A 27,255-nucleotide genomic window follows, 5' to 3' on the forward strand; every position below is an offset into this window, starting at 1 on the left:
CTTTACTTTTTGTGTCTTTCTTTCCTTTTGACTGTCTGTCTGTCTAATGTTAATGTTAATGGATGTTGATTTGGTTTTGATTAGAATCATAAATAGTAAGCCACTCGAACCATCAGCCACTGGAAACTTCACACACCAAATTTAGCCACTCGAAGACTCAGCTGTTCGAAGCTGCTTTACCCGCTGAAATACTCAATAAAACAGTCTAGACAAGTCTGAAGTATGGGCAGCAAATAACTTCAAGGATTAAGGAAAGCTGAACAGCTTAGAATCAGAATAAACCACCCTTAGCTGATGTCACATTCAGCTGCAATCAGCGGAAGCCCCAATCAGCCTTGGCTACCCTCAGCTGTCTACATATAAATAAGCCCAAGCCAACTGATTCTCAGGTTATTGCATCCGAGTCCAACAGTTTTAAAAGAAAGTTTCATTATTCCTTTCATTCAATGAAAAACTAATTTCCACCCACCCCTATGTCCCTGAAACCGCATATATAAAACCAAAATTAATTGATCAATTAAGCCCAAGGATCTAGGGGTAGTGCTATTGACGTTAAATCTATGTACTAAAATAAAAATAACTTCCAAATGTAATATTCTGTAGGATAAAATCATAGGTAAAAATACCTGCAGGTGCAATGCTGGTTTATACAATCCAAATTAAATTCAATAAAAGTCCTTAAAGTTTTTAAGTTAAAAAATAATCAATATTGTGCAAAAAAAACTTTGGGACAGAATAATTTACCGTCCATTGTCCACCCCCTCCCTGATTATACCACATTTACCATAAAAAAGAACAAACATAAAATAAAATATATGTGGGTGTGAATTTATTTCCGCATGTATATAACTTTATCAAATTATAGCTTCGTCGCAATTAATTTCTTTTAAGAAAATCTTTATTTGTTTACATTTAAGAGAAAAGCGACTGACTTTGTAGAATATCTGTAGCAACTAGGGTAAGGAAGGCAGTGAAATAGCCTAAAACCATCCTAAGACCTAATTTTACCTAAGCCGAAAACAATCCCGGTACTTTTATGAAGCTTTCTTATAATGCGGGTTTAGTGGTTGGCGATATCTTAACCAACATTAGAATAACCTTGCTATTTTTATGATAGGATAACATACCTCCACACCCACGATCGTATGGTGAACCCCTGATTTTAAGAAAGCTTCGTCACATAACAGAGGTGAATTCTTAAAAAACTTTTGCCCCACTAAAATCAGTTTGCCCCACTAAAATCAGTGAGGCAAACTAAAAATTTAGAGGGGATAATTTTGCCTCACTAAAATTTTAGTGGGGAAAAAGTTTTTTTAAGAATTTACCTCAGAATACATAAATTTTACTTTTTACAAATAAAAAATCGTCGACCTACAATTAAATATTAATTGGTTTAATTATACTAATTTAGAATCAACGAGGATAAATGTATTAATTAATAGCGCAGGAAAACTATTTCCTGTATTCAATGGATAAGACTATAGACGTTAAATACATTTTTGCGATAATTGCGATAATCACTGTGGAAATTTTGGTCACTAAAGGTTGCTCAACCCCATCAAAAATTCATAAAAATAACAACAGTTTTTAGGCCAGCAAAAGTTCTAATCCAGAGGATATTAATCAGTTTCAAAGCCACACAAGTACAAAAACAAGTTTGTAAGCCAACGAATGAGAGATTGAGTTATAAAACTTTGGGCACCAGTATAATTTACATTCCAATGTCTTCTTCCTTCCTGATTACTGAGTTAGTAACCAATGACGCAACAGAAAGGGTTTAATGTTGATATAATAACAACTTATCCTTTAACACGATTTTGATGATCTAATATTATTACTATATGATTATCTATAAAAAGATTTTAATAGATAATTGGTGAACATATTTATTGATTTTGGTGTAGGTTCATTTTCACAAATATATTGCACTAGAGTTGGCTCGATATAACTCACTATTGGCTAGTTTTCTATGAGTACATATCTATTTATCTATCTCAAGTTTCCTCCCTTGCCATTACTATCTAAAAGAAAAATATAAATATTTAATATTTTAAATGATTTTAAAAAGATTTCTTCAATTATATTTTTGATTTAAATTACCATCACCAAAGGGTTAATATGATTTGTGTCGGTATGTATTTCTTGTATTCCCCGGCAAGTTCGAACCCATTAATCCCTTTTTCCTTACACCAGAATTCCCCAGAGAATGAGTGTGTTACGTGGCATTCCTAACTATCTCCGCGCGTGGCTTGTAAACAAACAAAAGAGACGCGCACTTTTCCTTTGATATTTCCCATGTGAGGAGCTACGTGAATGAAAATAATGTATTGCTTGAATATACATGCGCTCTGATATGTGGAAGATCTCAAATAAGCCTTCCTGCTTAGTTTGACATCATATGTGGTAAGAATTTATCTTTTAATTCTTGAAAATAAGCATAGAATGGTACAATTTTATGAAGAAATTTAAATCGTTAATTTTTCAACAAATAGACCATTTAACTGCTAAGTTTTGATATACGAATATTTACTTTTATAATGTTGATTATTTTATTCTAAAATTATCAATTTCTGATGCGATTTAATATGATTCGTGCCAATTTGAAGTTTTTTAGAAAATTCATATTTTTTATTAAATTAAAATCACGCAACCTTGATGCTAAAAAAATAATAACAATTAATTTTATGTAATTAATTCTTATATTTTTGTTTTAGACTTACTGTTTTCATGGTAATAAATACACATTCGTAAACTTCACTATGTTGATCATTCGGGAGGCTTCGAGATAAGATTTCAAGAACGGCTAGGCATTGCGTTCCGAAACAATGAAAACAAGACAGAACAGATGCAGCTAAGAAGAATCTGTGAAGTTTTGTGAATGTGTTGGTTGTGATACCTTACCACACATTATTATAGTCATAATCAGTACAGTTAACTTTAGTGACAATCATGGGTCCTAAAAAGAATAAAGGTGATCAATTGAGAAAGCGGCTGCGCCCAGCCGTTGATGCCCTAACCAGTGAGCTAAGTAGAGTGATGAAGTTGGTCAGTGATACTTCAGAACTTGATGTTAGACATCTCACTAAGGAATCAATCCTTGTCCACTACAAGTTCGAAACGTTCGACAGCATCATGGACGGTTTTAGCAAGCTTGGTTTGAGAATCCAAGAGCTTGATGAGTTTAGTGACATTTATTCTGATATAGTTACTGTGCAAAAAGACTATAGTGCCTTGAAGGATGCTCTTGATGCTATAGAAGAGGTTAATGACATTCAAAGTGTTGTTGATTTAGTTGGTGATAATTTGCCTAACCATCAGGCTGAACTATATGATCGATGCTTGAAGATCGTGAAAGTTATTAAAGGGTCATATTTTCCCTTGCCCGATCCAATTATAAACACTTTGTCTGCATTGATGAAACAATTGGCTGAGGTTAAGCTTGAACCTGTGAAGCCACCCACGACGACGGCGGGTGCCCCAGCAGCATCGCCATTTGTGTCACCGTTTGGCACACCACAGTTCGCCACCGGTTCTATGTTCACGCCAGGATATATGAATCGTGTTGACGAGCGGCTTCTCCCCTCATTCGACGGCCAGGAAGCATCTTACGTAAGTTTTAAGGACAATTTTAAAAAGCTTACTGTAGGACAGGACCCGTCGTATTTGCAGTTATTGTTGAGCAGTGAGAAGGTCTGTAAAAATAAAGAGCTGAGACTCCAATTAACTCAGATTCAATCGCATGAATCTCAGTGGGCTTACCTTGACTCGCGTTTCAAGTCTAAGACACGTCAAATGCTCTGCCTTTTCAACCAATGGGAGAAAAAGTCTAAGCCGTCGGACTCCAACCAGATTGTGACTGTGTTAGCAGAGTTCGGTGGTGCAGTTAGCCAGCTGGAGCAGCTGACTAAAGATGATGAAGATGATGAGGTTACCACCAGCCAGTGGTTGACCGTGATCCTCCTGGAGATGTTATCCAAGAAACTTCCTCGAGACTTTCAAGACAAGCTTAATTTGGCATTGGGCTCCATGGACACCCCAAATGTGCCAAAGTTGATGCAGATTATCGAAGAGCAGAGGGGCGCTATTTTAATGCGGTGCTCGACTGATATGGACACCCCCTCTAAGAAGAAGGGTAATCCTGCGGCAGCAGCTACAGCCGTAGGTAAACCTGGGTCTCCAGCAAAGACCAAGAAGAAACAGCCTTGCCCGTTGGAAGGTTGCAGTTCTGAACACTTGTTGTTTAAGTGTTCTAAGTTTAGGGATCTGTCTGTTCCTGAACGTAAAAACTTTATCAAGAAGATCGGCGCCTGTCTGCTTTGCCTTCAAAGGGGACACAGGGTTGCTGATTGTCCTAAGGCCAAAAGACTTGGCAGCTGTACCATAGACAGCTGCAACCAGCCTCATAATTCATTGTTACACGAATCTGTTGCTGGTGGACAAGTTGCGGCAGTTTATGAATCACAGTTGTTCAGCAAGAACAATTATATGCTGATGTTGCAGCAGCTCCCAGCCGTGGCGGCTGACAAACGCCAAGTCACCGTCAACGCGATGTGGGATTCTGGAGCAAATCTCACACTAATTTCTAGAAATATCGCCAAGAAGTTAGAGTTGCCATCAACTGGTCGCACAGCTACTATTTCTTTGGCGGATGGAAAGAGCCAAGCATGTCCTACGATTAAAATCTGCTTGGTTGACCGCAACCGGAATTGCCATATTCTGGAGGCGGCGGTAGTGCCCAGCATTGGTACTAACGAAGGGTTACGTTCTATTGATCCTGCAGCCGCCGCCGAAATTTTCGATATGAAGCCTGATAATTTCTCTATGGTTGATGGTAAGATAGATGTTCTTATTGGGCACCTGACACCAGCTATGTTCCCGTGTGCAGATAAAATGGTTGGTGATTCTAGACTGTACAGAAGCTTATTTGGTACAGGTTATCTAGTTGTGTCTGCAGACGGCAGGACTGTTGCTAATCCTGTCGCTTGTAAAGCTACTAAGCTAGAGGTCAGCAAGATGGAGTTCCTTTCCACGGAGAGTTTGGGGATACAGCCGCCATCAATGTGCAGCGGCTGTAGGAACTGCCGCCATTGCGCTGCTATTGCCGCCGGGCAGTCCGCCTTGGACGTGCGCAAGCGGCAGCTGATTGAAGAAGGTTTGACGCTGGATCTTGAGAGCCGTATCTGGACGGCTTCATACTCTTATAAGACGCCGCCAAGTGTGTTGTTTGATAATTCGGAGCAGGCGTACAAGATTGCGCTGCGTGACCGGCAGCGAATGGTCAAGAAAGGTGAATACAATACTTTCTGCCAAGTGTTTAATGAAGCTGTTTCTCGTGGTGTTTACATTAAAGCATCGCCAGAAGATCTGTCTTATACTGGGCCTGTTTATTATTCGAGCCTGGTGTGTGCTTATAAAGAAAGTATTTCTACGCCGTTGAGGATATGCGCCAACAGCAGCCTCTGTTGCAAGGGGATGAGTCTCAACAGTATTATGATGGATGGGCCAATTCCATTATATTCCCTGATGCATAATCTTATTCGGTTCAGAAGCTACAAGTGTGCGCTTGTGGCTGATATCCAGAAGTTTTATAATAGTTTGTTAGCTACCTATGAAGATTCTCAGCTGAAACGCGTATTTTTTGCTGATACAGTTGATGGAGAGCCGGAGGTTTACCTCACCAAAACTGTTTATTTTGGTGAGGCCCTCGCAGGCGATATGGCCGTGACCGCCCTCAGACTCACTGGTCGTATTTTTGGTGGAAGATCCCTGCAGGATGTTCATGATGTTTATGGATCTGAGAAGATTAAAGGTTCTGATGTTGTAGCCAATCAAGATGTGTGGAGAGATGTTCAGCAGCCGCTCAGATCTGAATTTGTGTTGTATCAAGATCCTCCTTCTGTAAAATTGGAGACTTGTACTTACGTAGATGACCACTTAAGCGGTCATAACAGTAAACCTGAAGCTGTTCAGCTGGTCCGAGAGCTGGAGCAGATGATTGAACCTGGAAATTTCAGATTTAAATCTGTTATTTATTCTGGAGATGATGTTGACAGAGCAAAAGTTTTGGGCATTGTTTGGGACCCAAAACAGGATGTATTGTTTTTGCCTGTTAGAGCCAACCACGGCGCGAAGATTAAAGGTAGAAAGTTGCTGGAGGACCTGGACTTGGAGGATCTCTGGAGAAGTCTACCTGAAACGATAACTAAACGAGAAGTTTGGAGAATTGTACAACAATTGTACGACCCGTTGGGTTTAGCTTCACCATTGTTGCTTAAATCCAAGCTATGTCTACGCTCAGTTTGCATACATGGATGTGACTGGGATGATTCCATACCTGGAGAGTTGAGGTCTGAGTTTGTGAGCAGCCTCCAGGACAGGGCGGCACTTGGAAATGTGTCGTTCAGACGTTCGATGGTTCCTGATAAGCCATTGGGGCTTCCAATGGTAATTGGTTTCTGTGATGCATCAAGCTCAGCCTATGCAGCCATTATTTACCTGAGGTGGCCAACTGCTGGAGGATTTGATGTAGTTTTGTGTTGCGCCAAGTCACGTGTCGCACCAGTTAAGATGAAGTCTATACCGAGGTTAGAAATGTTGTCTTGTCTAATCTTGGCAAGGCTTGTGGATACAGTTGTCAGAGCCCTACCATTTGACATCTCTGGCAAAGTATTTTTTAGTGATAGCAGCTGCGCCCTAGCACAATTATCTAGTGACAGTGTTATGCTAAATGTCTTCAACAGTCATCGTGTTTCTGAAATACAACAGTTGACGAGCCCTGAAGATTGGAGATGGGTACCTACCCAACACAACATCGCGGATTTAGCTACGCGAGGTTTGTGTACAATTGAGGATGTACAACCTGGATCTACTTACCAGGAAGGTCCAAGCTGGTTGCGCCTGGAACAGGACCAGTGGCCCGTTAAAACGGCGGGTGAGGTTAACGCATCTATTCCTGAGAGTGAGCTTAATCCAAAGATGGCGAAGCTCAAGTGCATGTTCACACAAATGGTGGACAATGATTTCTGGAGGTCGCTGGCAAGGAGGACCTACAAGCAGGCAAGAAGGACTGTAGCCGCAGTTCTTAAGGCTGCTAACCTATTCAAATTGTTACTTGTCAAGAAACGTGGTGTTGCAACAAATGAGGATGGTGGTAGCAACAATGATAGTTCTAGGTATTATGAGAACTATACTTTCACAAACACTTATTTGGATTCTGTTTGTGACCTGTTTTTGACATCCTTCAACCAAGAGAAGGAAATGACCATGGACGCCGAGGGGAAGTTCGATTCTCTTCAGCCGTATCATCACAAAGTCCAGGTTTGTTGGCCCATAGTGGGTCACGATGGATGTTTTCCTCTTCGGACATTTACAATACTTAAAATGGCCGCCAGAGGTGACGAAGCTCTTGAGGCCGCAGCTGGAGGCCCAAGGAAAGTTATGAAGGACAGCCCAGGTGTTGTCTTGCTTAGCCGCCACAACAGGCTGGCCAAGCTGATACTACAACAAGCTCATGATGAGCTGGGCCATGGAGGCCACAGGAAGACTTTGGCTCAAAGCCGAAGGTATGCTTGGATCACACATGGCCGCATGGAGGCTATGAAAGTGGTCAAGAATTGTGCTGCATGTTCCATTGAGTATGCCAAGCGTTCGAGTCCCGCAATGGCTAATATCCTGCCTGATCGTGTGGAGCCGTCGGTGCCTTTTCACCATGTCCATATGGATCTTGCTGGACCCATAGAAGTTGTGAAACCTGGCGTTGGCACCAGGAAAACCAAGACAAAGTACAAAGTCTGGTTGTTGATAGTAGCTTGTAGATTTACACAGGCTGTGTTTATTGATGTTTTGACAGATTATTCAACTGAAGCCGTGCTGGTCGGCTTGAGAAAACTTCAGGCGTTTTACAACATGCCAAGAAGAGTCACAACTGATCGTGGTACCAATTTCGCAGGTACTAAACGCATTCTGGATGAACTTTTGAAGGATACAAGGATGCATTTTGAGTGGCATCTTGTGCCCACAGCTGCACATTCATTTGTTGGCACTGTGGAGAGACAGGTTGGGCTGGTCAAGCGAGTGTTGAACAAGAAGTTGGCCGGAGCCACTGTAACCTTCAATGATTTACTGTTGTTGTGTGCTGAGACAGCTAGAGTGCTGAATTCTAAACCGTTGACTTATGCCACTGCTGACGAAGATGTCAACACCTGGAGAATTATTTCACCTGCTGATTTGCTTGGAGGCAGGACAAATGATGCAATCTGTATGTTTGAAACCGATTGCAAGGACAAGATTACCAAGAGGTTGGAGAACTTGGAGGAGTTGACCAGGCAGTTCCATCAGGTGTACAAGGAGCAGCTCATGCCCGAGCTGTTGAAGTCCATCAAGTGGCGTCGCAACGAGGTGCTGCTTGAGCCAGGAGATGTGGTGCTTGTTGATGACAGCACAAGTTTGATGAAGAAATTTAAATTGGGACGAGTTCAAGAAGTGCGCCCAGGTGGAAGGACCGTGGTTGCCAGATACAAGTTATCAGACGACGCCGCCGCCACAGATAACGAGATTTCCGCAAGACGACTACTGAAGATCAATCTACCCAAAGTTTAGTATAAGTATCGTTCTTGTTTAACTTTGATTTCTATTTTTTCGGTAGATTTATCAGATTTTTTTCGAAAGACAAAAAACGCAATTTTTGATACAATTTCGTTTAAACTTTCAAATCGATGCAAGATTTTTTTTCATTTGAAATGCAAACTTAAGTTTTTATACATTTTCGCAAGTTCTTTCAATGATTTAAGTCTTTCCGAGACCTGGGATTTTTTTCGAGGAAAATTTCCTAGGTACCTATGCAGATATAAACATTTTTATCCTTGTTGGATTGAAATTTGATATGATAAGAAATTAACAAAATGAGAGTTTATACATCATTTAAATATTTCTTTATGAATTTTATTACAATCACATAAATAATTTAATATTACATGCATATTAAAATTATTACCATTTACCTTTGAACTGATGTACCTAAAGAAAAAATGCAGATTTTTTTTGCGATGAATTAAGTAGATTCTTTGATTTTCGTAGAATTTAGCTTAATAAGACCGCTTTACGATGTACCTAAGCTCTGTTTCCTCGGCCAGGCCCGACGCAAAACGGCAAAACTAAAGCTTAAAATATTTTATTTTTGATTTGATTTGCTTTGATTGATGAATTTAAAAGTTTCTTAGAATTATTTCATGATTCTTTTTATTTTTGTGTTGAATTAAACATCACTAATTATGTTTGTTTCAGTTGATGCAGCCCTGCGCCAGAAATCCTGTTAGAAATTATGCAGTATCAAAAGATGTGATGGAAAGTCATAACGTCCAACAGGATAGCTGGCACAAGGCATTTATTATTATTTAATGGACATTGTTAGTTTGTATCTTGAGGGATTCATTCTAACTGAGGCCCAGATTGCCTTTAATTATGACTGTATGAATATGTATATGTTGCTTTCTTCTTAAAACAGAGAGAAATTGAAGATTCAGCATTTTAGAAAAGTTCTTTTCTTACATTGAGCTTTTGTTTTATTTTAGTAAATTTAATTTGCATATTTCAATTGCAATTTTAATTTTACGCAATTTTGATTCACGAAGATTTAAAATTATGAAATTTTAATTTTCCGATGTTTGATGATTTTTTTACAGTCATATTTTATTTAGATTTAAGTATCTATTTTATTAAAACATGTTTAGATTTAAGGATCTTACTTATCTTATCTGAAGAATGTTTAGATGTAAGCATAAATATTTTTCTGTCGGAGAAAAATTCTAATTATTGAGAAGTTTTTATGCAATTTTACTTTTCTTTTCTAGCAAAAAGATTTAGTAGAAGAAATGTTATTATTTAATCTTTCTTTCTTTTGATGAAAAAAGTTTGAGTTGATTATTTAATTATCGATGCGATTTTTAGTATAAAAATCATTTACCTATTTTATTATGTAGGTACCTAATTGAAGTTTAGGTACTAATGATATTAATTCATGTATTCGCAATTACATGGTCTGTAATTCTAATTTTATTGAGATTATGAGGCCATGATATAATGAGATGTGTGAGTGGTAAATGTGCAATTCATGAATGTTGAATGCTTTTTCCATTCCCTTATTCCTGTCCTTATGTGGTAACTGAGGCAGTTTGAGTCGGTGTGGTATACGTAAGTTTCCATAACCAATTTTAGGCCTTATGGCCATGACATTTCAAACTCTTGTGATTTATGCGTCATGAGATTGTGATTTCGTGGACACTATCTGCACGCATGTTGCAAAGATGAGGTATTGTGTTTGATTCCCAGTGAATAGACGGGTGTGTGTCGGTATGTATTTCTTGTATTCCCCGGCAAGTTCGAACCCATTAATCCCTTTTTCCTTACACCAGAATTCCCCAGAGAATGAGTGTGTTACGTGGCATTCCTGACTATCTCCGCGCGTGGCTTGTAAACAAACAAAAGAGACGCGCACTTTTCCTTTGATATTTCCCATGTGAGGAGCTACGTGAATGAAAATAATGTATTGCTTGAATATACATGCGCTCTGATATGTGGAAGATCTCAAATAAGCCTTCCTGCTTAGTTTGACATCATATGTGGTAAGAATTTATCTTTTAATTCTTGAAAATAAGCATAGAATGGTACAATTTTATGAAGAAATTTAAATCGTTAATTTTTCAACAAATAGACCATTTAACTCCTAAGTTTTGATATACGAATATTTACTTTTATAATGTTGATTATTTTATTCTAAAATTATCAATTTCTGATGCGATTTAATATGATTTGTGCCAATTTTAAGTTTTTTAGAAAATTCATATTTTTTATTAAATTAAAATCACGCAACCTTGATGCTAAAAAAATAATAACAATTAATTTTATGTAATTAATTCTTATATTTTTGTTTTAGACTTACTGTTTTCATGGTAATAAATACACATTCGTAAACTTCACTATGTTGATCATTCGGGAGGCTTCGAGATAAGATTTCGAGAACGGCTAGGCATTGCGTTCCGAAACATGATTGAAATTTTAGTTTTAATATTTGAACACTATGGAAGTGTCGCCACAATCGAATTCTTTTCAAACAGAGTTTTCTTAGATTTTCTACATTATGAATGTATATTTTTTGTTTATTAAATCAAGATTAAATACTTCAATGTAATTCAAATACCAACATGGATTGAAAAACTTTATTCATTCCATAAACAAATAGAATAAAGGTTTTTTCGCTTTGGTCAATGAGAGTTTAATGAGGATTATTGGAGCACTATGAGTTTTAAACATTTATTCCTTGGAAAACTTGAGCTCATTTATAGACATTTATTTCCTATATAGATCTGATTTGGATCTTGAAGCAATAAAGCAGGCTGTTTTGTAAATGTTAAAAATTAGAAGAATCTATTAAATAAAAGTTATCGCAAATATACTTAGTAAATAATCAAATCTGAAGAGGCCTCTAGGAGCATCATATTTTATCACCTACCTATAGTGGTGTAGGTACTCTTCCTCTGTATATCTAAAAACTTTATTAGACCTACAAGAAGCTTATCGATCCAGCAATTACCAAGATCTTACTGTATAAATAAACAAACATTCTGGTATATTTGTAGAAGGATCAAGTCTATTTTTGCTAAGAAAAAAAAACACTAAGCGGATGTGATATACACACCATTCAATTTCTTTCAGTAATACTTTATTAATATTAAATGACAGTGTATATTTTTAATAACATATTACTGATCAAAACGAAACTGTTGTACAATAATCGATATACAATATACATAATTACTTAGATGTTGCACCAGTTTTTCATGTCTTTTCATGTTCTACTATCTCCCAATGTGATACTCCCAGCTGGCTAAAATAACAATACCCCTTTTACCTCATCCCCTTATCTCCTAATGGATGAAATATATTAAGTGGTTTACAATATGTCAATCTTTCGGACATATCCCAGTTATATAGTAGCTTCGCTCTTTTAAAAGCTTCAAGTTTTAAATGATCTAGTTTACGGAATGCATGATTAAAATACTGTTAATAGAGGTAAAGTGAAAAGAATTTCTATTAGTTCTACATGGCTTATTATAATGCAAAAGAAAATAAAGAAAAGATAGGGCCATGAATTATATAAAGTAGTAAGATTTTTGTTTGCTCTATAATATCAAATAACCACTGAACCGATTGAATTCTGCGCTAAGGGAAGCTTCACATTGCCATTGTTCCCAGGATGGCTTTAGGCTATTTTCTATTCCTTTTCCTTTTTTGAAAATACTTTTAAGCTGCGCTACTATTGGACATAATTGTCTATGTTATTGTTATAAATGAGGGAGAGAGGAGCCAGTGGGCTATTAATTACACTAGTCCCCAAAGTTTTATGATAACGTTTTCTTTTTTGTTGGCTTAGCAACTTTGGGGACTTTTATTGAATTTTGATCGGTTGGTTCGTTAAACGTTTAAACCACTAAATGTAATCTAGAGAAGGGGTAGTTTTGTGTATCATCATTGGGGATGTACATCAATTTATCGGCTATTGTCTTATCCCTGGTTACAAATATACAAATTTCTTTCTCTTAGACTTAACTTACATTTAATTTTGTATTTTACTTTAGATAATTGAATATTTACGAGATTACTACATCATTCCCTTAGTCAGTCTGTCTGAATAATACAGCTGTTGGGAAGAGAAAAATATCGGTTGCTGTTAAAGATAGACGGGCTTTCTCTTGATATAATACAAAAATTTAATAACTTTTTACTTAACTACTTACGGATGTTATCATCCTTGTTTCATTTCAGACAAAAATGTATAGCTCCTCAGGTGAAAAAAAAATCATTTTAGCAACAAATTTCGTTCATAAGTAACGCAGAAAAAAGCTGTTTAAATTTTAGATAACATGTGATAAACCTCTTACCTCTGAACCGATTGAGTTTTCCATTTTATGTAAGCTTCACTTGGGTCCTGGATTTGTTTTAGGCTACTAGATTATTAGATTTTAGTCGTAGGATGGTTTTAGGTTATCTTTCTGTTTTCTCTACCCCATCGAATACAGAGCTCGTATATGCTAACGGCGCATCCTCTAGTAGTCAATAATGTTATTTGAAAAATAGCCTGTTGAATTAAATATTTTTAAGCCATGACCACTTCTAGGGACACCTGAGAAAGGGGAGTTTTTTTTATGGGGGGGGGGGAATTTTCTAGGGTTGATTTCTCTTGGGAGGGTGATGGTACCCTTTCCAAAAATATTTATAAACCCTCCCGGGACCTATGAGAATCTACCTTGATAGGGAGAACCCGTTCGGTTCAGTGGTTAGCGAGATCCTTCGTTATAAACAGACAAACATTAGACAAACAAACAGACACACAAACAAATATCCTTTTCATTTATTAGAAGGATTTCCTATAGTCGACATAAACCATTGAAAAAAAGTTACCAGCTTTGATAGGATAAATTATAGAAAAGCGTCGCTTCTCAATATTAAAGGTAGTGTATCGGTTATTTGATATAAGATGAAACTCGCTTGAGCGCGCTAGAAGCAGGTAGCTTTTACGCTTTCTATATCATACAGGCCACTTTGCATTTAACATGCTTTAAAATAAAGGCAGTTTTGCTTTCAAAGCACTTTTCATAAATGTAAGATTATTAATAAAGCGCAGATTTTAGCTTAGTTATATTTGTTTTGGTGTACGAAAGTGTACATTATTTATCTTCTATTGTTATCAAAAATACGTTAATTGAATGTTGAACAAGTGATTCTTTTTTTTGTATTTAGTTTTTATAAATAGCGAAGATACTCTATAAGTTTTATTTGTATTTTTGTGATGTAATGTACTTATATTTGTAAGACTTTAATATCTTACTTTTTGACTAATAAATTCTTTGATGGGTTGGTTCGAACTTTTCCGCCAACAATTTTGGTCATGATTAAGTTCTATCTAACCAAACATCAGAACGTCCATCTTTGACTGTGTAAATATTTATCCATGTTTTTTCGTTTCTATTGAAAACACTGAATTGATATTTAATTTGTTATTCTATTCTTATTTATTTATTAAGTAAATACTATTTTCCTTTAGAAAAGTTTGTTTTACGTAGATAATGTTTTTTAAAGCAAGGCTTTTCTATAATTAGGGTCGGTCCGTCCGTGACGGTTAGCTCTTTTCGTTAATAAAGACATGTTAGAATTGACCTATCGATTTCAAACTTTGTATGATGATTTCTACAATAATTAGGTATGATTTAGAAAGCGAAGCAACTCTAAATTCTTTATCAAAATGTCCGTACGTCTATTTATAACATGTTGTTTTTAACCTTTTTCGACCCTACATTTTTATGTTATATAATTATCCTAGTATCTAATTTTTTTAATGCTGATTCCTATTACAACAAAGTACAATATATTATATATATTATATGCAAAGCATTTCTATAAAGAAGTCCTAAAAATGTAAGTATGTCCTTAATCAGTGTCCTCTATTTAAGCAGTTTTCAAATACAATCTAATTACATTTTTTTGTTTAGATTTAGTTCTTAATGTTCGTTTATCCTCTGTTTTATCCTACTGTCTCAGAGCTTCGCTTTTATAGATGTTGTCATCCTTGTTTTTGTGTGGAGTATAGTGACCTATAGTTGCTAACAGTACAATTATTAATTAAGCTGCCTTTTTTTGAAAATTCGACTGGCTTTGCCTCTTTCCTCTAGGTGCTTCTTTGTTTGTAATGTTAGGAGGGTATAAATAGCCTAAAACCATACAAAGACACACGCGAAGCCTTCCTTAGAAGCAGAGCTTAAAAAGACAAGATTTTCTTAGTGACTTTAATTTTATAGATTTTTATCGTATCGTATTATAGACAGCTTTCTGCAATTATTAAAATAAAAATTATTTATAAGATTATAACCAGTTTCGATAGTGTAATTATTTTCCTTATTTACACTGTTCATTTTTAGTAGCGAAGCTATTCTATAATTCGAAACGTCAGTCCGTCCGTCCGTCTGTCCGTCTGAGACAGAAAGGGGGAAACGAGATTTTAAGATTTTTAGGTTTTCATGATGTTCTTTACTTTTATTTGAGATAACGGCTGATATTTTTAGGGATTAAATAATCTCACAATTTACATGTTCCCACAAAGTTTCATTACGATTTGCAAATTTGCTGAGGTGCTAGATCAATTCCTAGATTTTCACGTTATAAATCTTACAAGGTTTCGTGATTTTTTAGTTTAATGTTTTTTTTATGACACTGCAATAAAGTTCATTTTTTTCCGGACATCCATCCATAATTTTTGAGCTTCGCTTCTTTTGGATGTTGTCATCCTTGTGTAAAAATTATCACAAAATTTTTTAATTGAAAACAAACAAATATCACAAAAAGTTTAATAATTCCTGTAATTGACAAAGCTTAAAAATTGGAAACTTTTGACTGTATTTGCTAGAAAGTTAGATTATAATTGAACCATGGGACATAGTATTGTGCTTATTCTATTGAATTTGATAAATGTAAATTTATTTCTCGTATTCATTCGAATCCGGCGGATAGGAACTGGTTCTCATCCATACGAAAAAACTATGTCTAGCATCGTATTATATCCAGCTTTCTACGAATATAGAAATTAACAATCATAAGATTAAAACCAGTTTTTTTAGCCGGTACCTTCGGCACATCGGGCTAAAAAAATAGTTTTAATCTTATAATTGTACATTCTATATCCGCGGAAAGCCGTTTATAATACGATGCGAGAAATAACTATTCCCGTTATCCTATCTCTGGATATGATCCAATAAGAAAATACTGCAACCTATTGATAAAGGATGGCGGCTACCCCTCCAAGTGCTTATAGAGCACATAACCCCTCCTAATTTAATCTTTAAAATGTTCCCTCTATGCTAACCTCCTCCGGGGGACCTTAAAACCTCGGGACCTACATCTGCGATGCCCTAGCCCTGTGGGGCTACAAACCACCCAATATAGCTAACCTAACACAAACTCTAGAAATAAACTAAACGAAATGCCCCCCCCCCCCCCCACCAAAGGCAGATTTTCAATTTGTAGGGAGAGCGTATGATATTTGTGCTCGAATAGGTACATTACATAGTGTAAAATACGTACAGCATTAAGGACGACATAAGTAATAACCTAATCAAAGAATAGTTGCACTTGTAAAAATGCGCACTAATTATTTATTATCCTCAAAATTGCATGATTTGATTCCTGTTTTGGTTTAGTCGTAAACCCAGCCTTGTCATATCAACACAATAAATAAACTTTCCTAATTGGTAGCGAAGCTACTCTGTATTCATTTTTCAGTATGTTTATTTGTCTTCCTACTCCATTTTGTGATAATGTATTCTAATTTTAATATTTTGGGTAGCTTTGGGGGGATGTAACCATGCAACTTTTTGTAATTCAGCTATTTTTTTAATTTTTGGGTTGTAAGCGCCGAATGCCGTTAACTATTTATGCAACTAGCAGATAAGTCTGAATAAAAAAATCACCGACTACATTTTGTTTTATCCTATCAACATGTTTCATGTTTTGTCAGCAGTTTCAACCTAACATATATGGAAACAATTATTAAGGCAATTCTAAAAGCGCTCAGGAATCTTCCATGGATTAGAGAACTTAATTGTTCAGTAGTAATAATTAGGATAAGGAAAAAAAACATGGTACTTTATATAATACAACTAGCGGCTACGCCCCTAGAGGCCTCTAGGGGGCACTTGAGGAGGAGAGAGTCGAATTTAATAACCCAATTTCTTATTTTAGATTTTAACAGAAAAATTAAAAAAAAAAATTTTTTTTTGGGGGGGGGCGAATTTTTTTTTTTTTTTTGGGGGGGGGGCCTACCCCTTATTTTTAATTTTAGTAAAAAAAATTTTAAAAATTTTTTTTTCGGGGGGGATTTTTCATTTTTTTGGGGGGTTGGTTGTGTCCCACCCCCCAAGAAAATAGTTATAAACCTTCACGGGACCTATGAGAAGCTACCCTGTTAAGGAGAACCCGATCGGTTCAGCGGTTAGCGAGATCCTTCGGTACAGACACACAGACACACAAACACACAAACACACAAACACACAAACACACAGAAAAATAGACATCCTGTTACTTTAGTATAAGGATTACAATTTGCTATTCATTTACATATTAACTTCTACTTATCTTCTACTTATCATAACTGGATTTCTATTTCAAGAGTACAAATGTTCAGAATACTAGAATAGCTGTGCTGTTAAAAAATCTCATTAAATAAAGTTTTATACATTAGATAATGGGCTTCTTCTAAATATCTTAATGTTTAATGAAATTATTTCATGATATTTTACAACAAAAAAATACTAAAAATGATAAAGTTAGGTAGATGTGGTTGATATTTTTGCTGTAAGTTCCTTTAGCTGCTATTTTAATGCAGAATTTCAATATTCTAGCCGATTAAGATTTTCCAACAATATATTTTTGGCTTTTATAAAAAAGTTCAAAATACTAAATATACAGCTGCTAGGTCCTGAAATTACTAACAAATGTCTAAGTTGACAATGTTAACCTTATTCTATTTAATACAGAAAAAAATATTTCTAAATAAAGATAACATAAGGAAATGCTAAAATGGGTGAAAACAAAACAGAATTCGACACAATGACAAATGTTATCAACGAGGGGCCTTCTTCTAAAACCTTAAAGGTAATATACGTAAAGCAAAGCTACTATATAATTACATCTATCTACATATCTTTTTGTGTAAGATACTTTGTACCATCCTACGTCACTTGAAGAGGTGAGAGGAGTCTCAGTCACACTCCATATTTTTTTTTGGAAGTGTCTATACCTTTTCCCACCATGCCAGTGGCGTCAACCAATAAGCCTGCAAACTTTAACTGGACCAATAAAAACTTCCCTGAACGTTATATAACAATTTTCTCAGTCGCTTACAAAATCTTAGTGGATAATTATACATAAATACACATAGATAGATAGACATCCTGTTGCTTTAGTAAATAAGATATAATTTTATTCTTGAAGTGGTTACATATAAACGTTTTCATCCTTGTTGAAACCAATTTTGTTGAGCAAATAAGCTTAACCTTTAATTGTCTTTTCATTAATTTTAGACATGTGTACTTTCCTAATATTTTCCACCCATTTTTGATTTTCCTGGCCTGTAATTATAATAAAAAGAGAGAAATTTCCTTTATTTTGATATTTCATACCATTTTACATTTTGATACCAGCTTAATGCAAATAGCAACCAAGCAAACTTTCAAAAACATCATTTTAGATTCAGTAAGAAAGGGTTGGAACCAGGGATCTAAAGGGATAAGACAATTGTCGATAAATTGATGTGCATCCCCAATGATGACACACTAAATTTTCCGTTTCGTAGATTAAAATATTAGTGGTTAAAACATTTGAACACTCAACTTAATAAACCAACCATTCAAAATTCAGTAAAAATCCTAAAGTTGTTAAGCCAACGAATAAGAAAATGTTATGACAAAACTTTAGGGACAGCCCATTATCCCCTCTCTCAATGGTTAGAACTCTGCTTGTTTTTACCAAGAATGGACTATGAAAATGTTTTTAAAGATGCAACAAACATTTACCAAAAAAATGTTTTGATCCTTATTCTGGGTTAAGTTTGGTTAGGACACTAAATAAAAAACATATGATTAGTGTGGGCTGTGTGGAGTGAGTGTAGTGAGTGACTTAATAATAAAATACAGGATTATACCTAACTAAAAAAACATTTTCGTGATTTACAGTCTTATAATCAGGGCATACATGAAATTTATAGTAGACAAACATATCAATAATTAATCAAATACAGTAAAACAAGCCAAACTGGGACATTTTAAGCTTATTTCATCAATCACTTCGTCCGAAAGAATTATTTAGGTGTTTCACATTAATTATGATGATTGAAATATTTAATCTAAATATCCTATAACTGACCCGCGACCGCATCGGCTCTTTGTTGGAAAGTTGATAGGTTCGAATGTCGGCTTAACACCGCGGCATAACCAGAGACGTTAAAGATGCTTAACCTGCTATTTGTTCAGCCATTTAAAGTGTCTTTATTTTACTCAAACATTTTGGGACAAGCAAAACCTTCAGTACTCAGTAAACTTTAATCATTTGGTTAAGCCTTTTGTGTATCAACTATAATTAGAAATTTTAATATTTATACAATATTAATTTTCGGTTTTTCTAAAGTAATAAAATTCTAACAAAATCGTTTTATACATTTTTTATCTTTCTGTCTGTCGGTCATTCTTCAAAATACATGAACCTTATTTTTTTATAGGTCTCGAGATTTTCTTTAAATTATCTCTCTTTCTTTTAAGTATGATGACAACTGAATATCTGCTCTATAACTTACTTTGTTTGTCTGTTTGTCCATTGTCAATGTTTGTACTTTGCTACTTATTAATGTTTTCATCCTAGTTTTTTGTTTTAGGTTATAAATTTCTTTATAAGAATATTTATGATTCCAGTCAGAGTTAAGAACCAAAGAATAAAGTAAGTATCTTTATCAGGGATCTTAAGGGATAAGACAGTGGGCGATAATTTGATGTACATGTCCAATTATGATAATCAAAATTACTTCTTCAGTAAGAAATTGTTGGTTAGGAAGTTTACACGCTAAAATATAAAAATAACAATTAAAGATTTTCTAAAATTACCAAAAGATAGAAAGAGTTAGTTTGTTTACCATAATTGGGGATGTAAATCAACTTCTACTCTATTATCTTACCCTTTACGATCAATGATTTTTATAGTAACAAAGCTACTCTTAAAGTCTAAATTCTCCAAATTGTTTTATTTTGTCTTTGCAAATGGTTTTCTTTAGGTTTCAGCCAATTGAAAATTGAAATTGCAATTGACTTTAGCGGAATAGACAGATGAATTTTTGTTTACATAATTTAAAATATAATTTTTTGTATGCTAAACATGAATTTCAGTATAGCTGAGAACTGGTCCTTATCAACCGGATATTAATCGGTTTCAAAGCCGTACTGGAAATATTATTATTTTAGATTCAGTTGGAAAAGTCCAAGATTATATGTTGGAATATTTCTGTGGACAATTGTTCCTATATCCTGCTATTTTGCTTATAGCTATCTTGAGGTAATACAAACAAGGTTGCCAACATCCATGAAAGCTAAGGAAGGGTGGGGACAATGAACTTTAAATTATACTGGTACCCAAGTTTTTATAAACAAGCTATTTCATTTACTGTGATAATAACTTTTGATCTTGGAAAAAAAGCGAAGTAGCGGTTTCATCGAATTTTCCTAGTAGCTTTTCTCCTGTTTTTAGATCAGGCGGGAGCTCTAACCCTGCGGGGCAAATTTTCTGCTGGGCAATCATTAACATTTACCCAACCTAACCTGAAATAACCTATCAAAAGCTAATATGAAAATACGACGAAACTTCGTTTTCTTTCCATGATCCATAACTTTTATACAAAATCGTGGAGAGGTCTAGAACCCGAAGCGGCACCAAACCCCCTAGAGTCTGATGACGAAGCCCAATCTGTACCGCTTTTGCACAACTTTTTTATTCCCGTGACGTAATAAAAATTAGTGATTCTCCATCTCTTTTTAGGGGTTTTCTTTACAGAATTTACAGAAATACTAAGCTTTCACTAATTGTTGAATTTGATTGGACTATTATATTAACTTCTATTGGAAATGATCATCTTCTGTTTAGTACCTGCGAGATCCTGGACACTGGTCAAGTGAACAAGGAGTAGCTCTACTCTTCTGTAACTATGCAGGACAGGTGACAAATAGTTTTCTAGTAGTAGGATGTGTGAGTTTATAGTGTTTGTCTGTCTATTAGGAGACTATAATTAAGGACTCTTCTGTAATTATGCTGGACAGGCAATAAAAAATTCTTTACACGCATCTACTATATAAAGGTAGCTACCATCAAACGAGCTTGCAAAAGTTCGCAAAAAGCTACTCTTAGAGATATCGAAGAACGTGAAAAGGAGAAGTCGCTCAAAAAAAAATTCTGAGATGAATAAACCCTCATTTTTATGACGCCACATGCTGATTTTATAACGACTTTTCCTTTTCACTCAAAGAACCTAGCATGCTATCATTCTAGCAAAAAGTTTGGCTGGCTAATATCTAATAATGCACAGGGAGCTTTAGAATCACAAAACGGTCTTGCCTTTTAAATCAGACAGGGGGGATACATTGGACTGTAAATTATACTGGTACCCAATGTTGTATTTCCACATTATATTTATATCATTCGTTGGCTCAAAAACTTGGTCGTGTTTGGTTTGTTCCAAAATTTGCAACCAATAATTTAAAACTACAGAAGGGGTAATTTTGTATAATTGGGGTTTAAAAAATGTCGTATCCCTTAGGATCCTGCAACAAGGTCATAATACTTTAAAAGGTTTCCTTTTTAAAGGTGATGCTAAAATATTTTGTCTAATTTTCAGTTTATGAATGCTATCTTCCTATTTGGACCTGCCTGTATGGCCTACCTAGTCATCACATGTGGAGTGGAACTCAAAGAGGCAGCCAGAATGCCAAAAGGTATCCTTATATAAAATATTAAGGGCCTCAAGGGGCGCACGAGGAGTTGGGAAGTCGAACTTTCCCACTGTCAATTTAAGTTTTTAAAAGAAAAAGTTTTTTTCAAATTGGGGGGGGGGGAGTCACTTTTTAGGGGCGATTAATCTTGGAATGGTAGTTATAAACCTACTCAGGACCTATAAGAAGTTACAATGTAAAGGAGAACCGTATCTGTTCATCGGTTAACAAGATGCCAAGAAATCCTGTTTCTTTATTAAAACTGTATACAAGTAACAGAATGTCTCTCTGTGTGTTTTTGTACCGAAGGATCTCCCTAATCATCTGGACAGATATTTTTCTCCATTCCATTAAAGCTTCTCATGGGTTCAGAAAATGTTTATAAATACTTTATGGGAGGGTAATTGTCTAATTGTTTAATGTTCTTTTTTCATCTAGGATTGATTATTATGGACTTAATTATCATTGTAAATTTTACAAATACAAAATAAGAAGTGGAAATATGCGTAATCCCTACGAGGGGTATGGACCCTGCTGGGCTACTCAGTCTCAATAAATCAAAACCTAACCTGAACTAAAGTAAGAAACAAACGAAAAACTAACCCCTCCCTCCCCCCCTTCTATTAAATTTAGTACTCGATAGATTCTTTAAAGAACGTCACCTTTAATTTTTAAATTTAGATTACTTGGAAATATTGTTATCTGTTCTTGGGTTTTGGTTTGCCTCTTTCTTCTTGGCGAGTGAGGAAACCGAAGCATTATCTACAGAATTAATGCCTATCTACTATATCTCTACTTTCGGTAATCCTATAATAAAGTAATGTATTATGGACGTATAGCAGACAGTAGTTAAATATAGAGAAGATTCGCTATTCTTACCAATAAAATATTCACTGTGTTTTGCAACTTTGTTGATCAACTTTATTAACATATAAGATACAAGCAAGTAATAATATTATAACTGTTTACTCTGTAATTATCCTGGGTTGGATTCCACACCTAGGAACTCAATCCTACAGCTACAGGGGGCGAACCTAGCTATGCTAAATTCAAATACCAACTTTGAGATAAACCGCCATTATTGTCTAGGTTACGCGATACCTTTTCTGTTACTAACCCTAGTTTGGACATTCATCATAAATGTGTACATGGAGGCTTTCAGAAGAAAAGCAAGGTATGTATGTTTTTACCTTTGAAAGAATTGTCTAATCTTAATGAAACTTGATTATTAGTTGATTGTGTGTTTTTTTAGTGATTGTAATTGAATCTCTGAATTTTCCTTTTCTAATATTCTTTCTGTTTTTTTCCTTTTTTCTCTAACACGCTGAATGTTAGGCCCAGGGATCTAAAGGGATAATACAATGACATATAAATTGAAATATATCCCTAATGATGATACACAAAATATATTCTGTAGATTACAATTAGTGGTTGCAACGTTTGGACACTCAACTGAAAGAACCAACCAATGAAAATTAAATTAAAGTCTACAAAGTTATTGAGCCAACAAATAAAACAACTCCTATTGGTAGACCACTATTTTGCTTAAAATTTCAAGTTTTGCTACAATTATACTTATTACTTAATCATACTTGTAGGATTGTGACAACAAATCTGTATACCAGCAAAAGAAATGTAACTAATTCCTGTGAAGAACTTCTCATAACATATCAAAAACTAAATGATGGTGAGATGTTAATTTTTGAATATTAGGTATTACTTTTCTTGAAAGAAGGTGTATCAACTTTTTTTTTTTATAGCTAGCCGGTTCTTTTAGTAAGTAGTAGATGTAAAAATTTTCATAGAATTCAGATATGCAATCGTTTTTTTTGTAGACCTCTTATTTTTAAAGTAATTTAAGTTTTAAAAAAAAATTAAGTCGATTTTAAGGTACTAAAATGCAACAAAAAAAAGAAAGAAAATGGCCATTATGAACAAAAATAGTAAAATCTTAAGAACTTAATTTTATTATTTTACAGGTAAAAAAATATGGGTCCATATATACCTTTAGAATCAGAAAAATATTACGAATCCATTGTAAGCAAAATTGAAAAAAAAAGTTTACAATATAGTATATAAACTACAATAAAAGGAATTATATGAAAATATCATATTATATTGTACAGGCAAAAAAGGGAAGACGATAGTGTTGCCTGAATAAAAAATATAATTGGCCATTTGTTTATTTTTTTACTTTTTTTCAATTTTGCTTACAATGGATTTGTAATATTTTTCTGATTCTAAAGGTATATATGAACCAATGTTTTTTATGTCTGTTTGAGAAAATATTTAGGTCTAAAGTTTTTATTAAACCGAGGTTAAAAAAATAGATTTTTTCAATAATTACTCAACAGAATTTTAAAAGTAAGGTGTCAAATTAAAGATCTTACTATTTTTGTTCTTACTCCATTTTCTTCTTTTATTTTGTTGCGTTTTAGTACCTTAAAACCGACGTAATTATTTTTTTAAAAAACTTAAATTACTTTAAAAATAAGAGGTCTACAAAAAAAACGATTGCATATCTGAATTCTATGAAAAATTTTACATCTACTACTTACTAAAAGAACCAGCTAGCTATAAAAAAAAAAGTTGATACACCTTCTTTATAGTGGATATGCCCTGAAAGTAATCTGAGGTAGCTGGACAAAGTGTCTCAAAAATCAGCCATGTGAGGTCATAAAAATGAGGGATATGAGAGGATAAGTGGGAAAGAAAACCACTAAAAAAGAGATTGATAATCCCTCATTTTTTAAAAAGTCACAAGACTGATTTTTAGACACTTTGTCCAGCTACCCTATGAGATTATCTAATCAATGGAGGGGGGGGGGGAGGGGGGTGGGTGGGAATTCCCTTCACTTTCATTTTAGTTTTCAAGAAAAGAAAAAAATGAAGTGGGTATTTTTCTGTAGGGGCGATATTTCTGCCGGTTTACCTATTTCAGGCCTAATTACCCCCCCCCCCCCAAAATAAATGTTCTTTAAAAAAAAATTTTTGGGGGGGTATTTACCCCCCCCCCACCCAAATTGAATGTTCTTAAAAAAATATTTTACTGAAAATTTTTTTTTGGGGGGGGGATCTATGATGTATTTGTAAAGCACTGAAGATTCCATAAAATAGATACCTAACTAAATTAAATATTTCATTAAATAATGAAAAAGAATTTCTATAGGCGATTTCTTTTGGGAGGATGTCAGGGTGTCTCAAAACTAGTTATAAAACTTACCAGGACCTATAAGACGCTTCACTTTAAAGTATAATCATATTGGTTCATTGGTTAGTGAGTTAATTATTGTATTTTTATGTTCTAAAGAATGAGATACTACTATATATTTGAATAGTGGTGGCGCCCTTAGCATCTAAGAACTCGTGTTTTCTAAAGGGTAAAAAGGGAGGAGAAAAATAGCCTAAAACCACTCAAAGGATTGACCTATAATAGTGTGGAACCATCATGGGATCTATGTGAAGCTTTCCTAAAAAGGAGAACTCAGTATTAAAAGTAATGAAATCTGAAGCTATAGTCAAATAAACCTTACTTACTACTTTATGTTATAGGATAGTACTTATTAACTTAATAGATTAGGTAGGTGCTTTTTTTACATAATTAAATTACCCCCCCAAAAAATTTTACCCCCGGGGTAAATTAGTTTTTGGGGGGTAATTATCCCCCCCAACAGATTTGGGGGGAGTATTTACCCCCCACCCAACAGACTTTAGGGGGGGTAATTACCCCCCCCATATCAAATTTTACCCCCGGGGTAAAAATTTTGGGGGGGGTAAAAAAAAATTTCGGCGCGCTTCGCGCGCCATTTTACCCCCACAAACACGAATTACCCCCCCCCAAAAAAAAAAGCTTGGACGCCCCTGGAGTGGAGGTTACTTTCAAAATAATTGATCTTGTTATTTTAGGTTTGGGACCTTCTATGTTGTATCATCTCAGCATGTCAGGAAATATTTCATTTAATATTCATTTAAACAAGCATTACTACAACCATAAAAGCAAACAAACAAACATTGAGAAATATAGGGAAACAGCTTATTTAATGAAGTCAGTACAAAACTAATAAAATATGTAATTACATTGAAATTCTTGATATAATAGATGTTTCACAAATAACATAGTGCCTAATTAAATACACCGACAGTAGTTATGGTATTGTTAACAGAGTTACATTCCAATTTGCACCTAGCTGTTACAGGAATCATCATGCTAAATTTGAAATTAGGGACATACGGACATAAATATGTACGGATCGACCTTAATTATAGAAAAGTGGTAGGCTAATGTTTTCAAAGATTGTGACTTTGATGGTTTGAAGCTATTTTTCTAGATCACTCTGTCCCTACATATACAGAGCCACTAGAAACTAGGGGCATAGTTTCTAGTTACTTACAATGTAAAGAAAAATGATATCTTGATGAATATTGTTTACAACAGTTTGGATGATAACAATTATGTCTTACAACGCTATTTTCTGGTTTAGAAAAGATGATCAGGTCAGAAAATAAGCTAATCTATAATTTACTTTGTCTGGTCGTACGTTAGTGCGTTAATCCGTCGGTCGGTTGCTATTTTAAATAAAAGGGGAATTTTTTATTGAAGATACCCCTATCTTAATAGCATCTAGTATACAACTCAGGAAACATATTTTTAAGGGTTTTGTGATCTTCAATCATTCTTATATCTTCTCTTTTTCTGACCTTCTTTCTCCCTCTATTCGTCCTATATTTTTCTATGACCACTGTACTATTTGCTCTATAGTTTTCCTTGCCAGCTTGTCAATGATCTTTGTGCTTTGCTACTTATGGATGTTGTCATCCTTGTCTTATAAAAAAAATAACAATTTATAAAATTACTCAAATTTTATATAATTACCCGACCAAGTAAAATATGTACAAGATTATCATTTGCATAGAAAATCTTTGAAAAAAATATTCAGCCGGCAATATTTATTTATCGCTTAGTATTCTAGACCGCGACAGGTTTCTACCTTCCGCCCCTTAGGGTTAACAAAACTGGTATTAATTTTATAATTATTTTTTTAATGTTCGGGAAAATTGTCCTTGAGAACTGGTTCTAATCCAGCGGTTATTAATCGGCTTCCAATCTATACTGAAAAAATCTTTCCTGTTGATAAGATAAATTGTTGCTAGGTTCGAGGATTATTTGTGCTACTGTTGTGTGTCCAATATACCATGATAGCTTTTAACCTGAGCACCTTGGCTGAATCTGTCAAGGATGCCCTCCAATCTTCTGTTGATCTTTTAAGGTAAACCACAATTCGCAGATAAACAGGGATATAAAGGGATAAGACAATCGACTATAAATCTATGTACATGCGTAATGATGATGAACAAAATAACGCCCCCTTGTAGAACCCAGTAATAGTGTCGGACTGATTATGACGTAAAAAAAATTAGCCAATGAGAGGCCATTATTGACCAATAGTAAAATTTATAGTGGCCTCTCATTGGCTGATTATTTTTTTTTACGTCATAATCAGTCCGACACTTTTACTGGGTTCCCCCTTGTAGATTAAAATCATTGGTTTAAACGTTTTGACACTGATAGTTTAGAACCAACGAATTGAAACTACCTAAAGTTTTGAGTCAACAAATAAGTTGGTATTAAAACTTTGACAACCAGTGCAGTGTAATTTACAGTCAAATATCTCCCCCCTCCCTACAG

At 34.9% G+C, this 27,255-nt stretch overlaps 1 protein-coding gene across 1 annotated transcript; it reads left to right on the top strand.

Annotated features, from left to right (window-relative positions):
- The first annotated feature begins 17,579 nt into the window (after positions 1 to 17,579).
- Positions 17,580 to 26,836, top strand: LOC145334251 (uncharacterized). Its single transcript, XM_080179627.1, has 10 exons — positions 17,580 to 17,697; positions 19,472 to 19,533; positions 20,052 to 20,142; positions 20,728 to 20,799; positions 21,476 to 21,572; positions 22,251 to 22,370; positions 22,659 to 22,743; positions 23,168 to 23,256; positions 25,476 to 26,063; positions 26,721 to 26,836. The coding sequence occupies exons 1-9, from the start codon at positions 17,623 to 17,625 to the stop codon at positions 25,628 to 25,630; spliced, it is 846 nt and encodes a 281-aa protein (XP_080035753.1). The 5' UTR covers positions 17,580 to 17,622; the 3' UTR covers positions 25,631 to 26,063; positions 26,721 to 26,836.
- Positions 26,837 to 27,255: the final 419 nt, after the last annotated feature.

Source organism: Acartia tonsa, chromosome 12 (assembly GCF_053477335.1).
Source record: "Acartia tonsa isolate MP-2025a chromosome 12, ASM5347733v1, whole genome shotgun sequence".
Taxonomy (NCBI): Eukaryota; Metazoa; Arthropoda; class Copepoda; order Calanoida; family Acartiidae; genus Acartia; species Acartia tonsa.

What these genes read in the sequence shown, in the direction of transcription:
- LOC145334251 (XM_080179627.1), top strand. Translation starts at nt 17,623, where the DNA reads ATGGGTGAAAACAAAACAGAATTCGACACAATGACAAATGTTATCAAC. An exon ending in TTGCTTATAGCTATCTTGAG is followed by an intron (nt 20,143 to 20,727) that starts GTAATACAAACA and finishes TCTTCTGTTTAG; the next exon opens with TACCTGCGAGATCCTGGACA. An exon ending in TCTGTAACTATGCAGGACAG is followed by an intron (nt 20,800 to 21,475) that starts GTGACAAATAGT and finishes TCTAATTTTCAG; the next exon opens with TTTATGAATGCTATCTTCCT.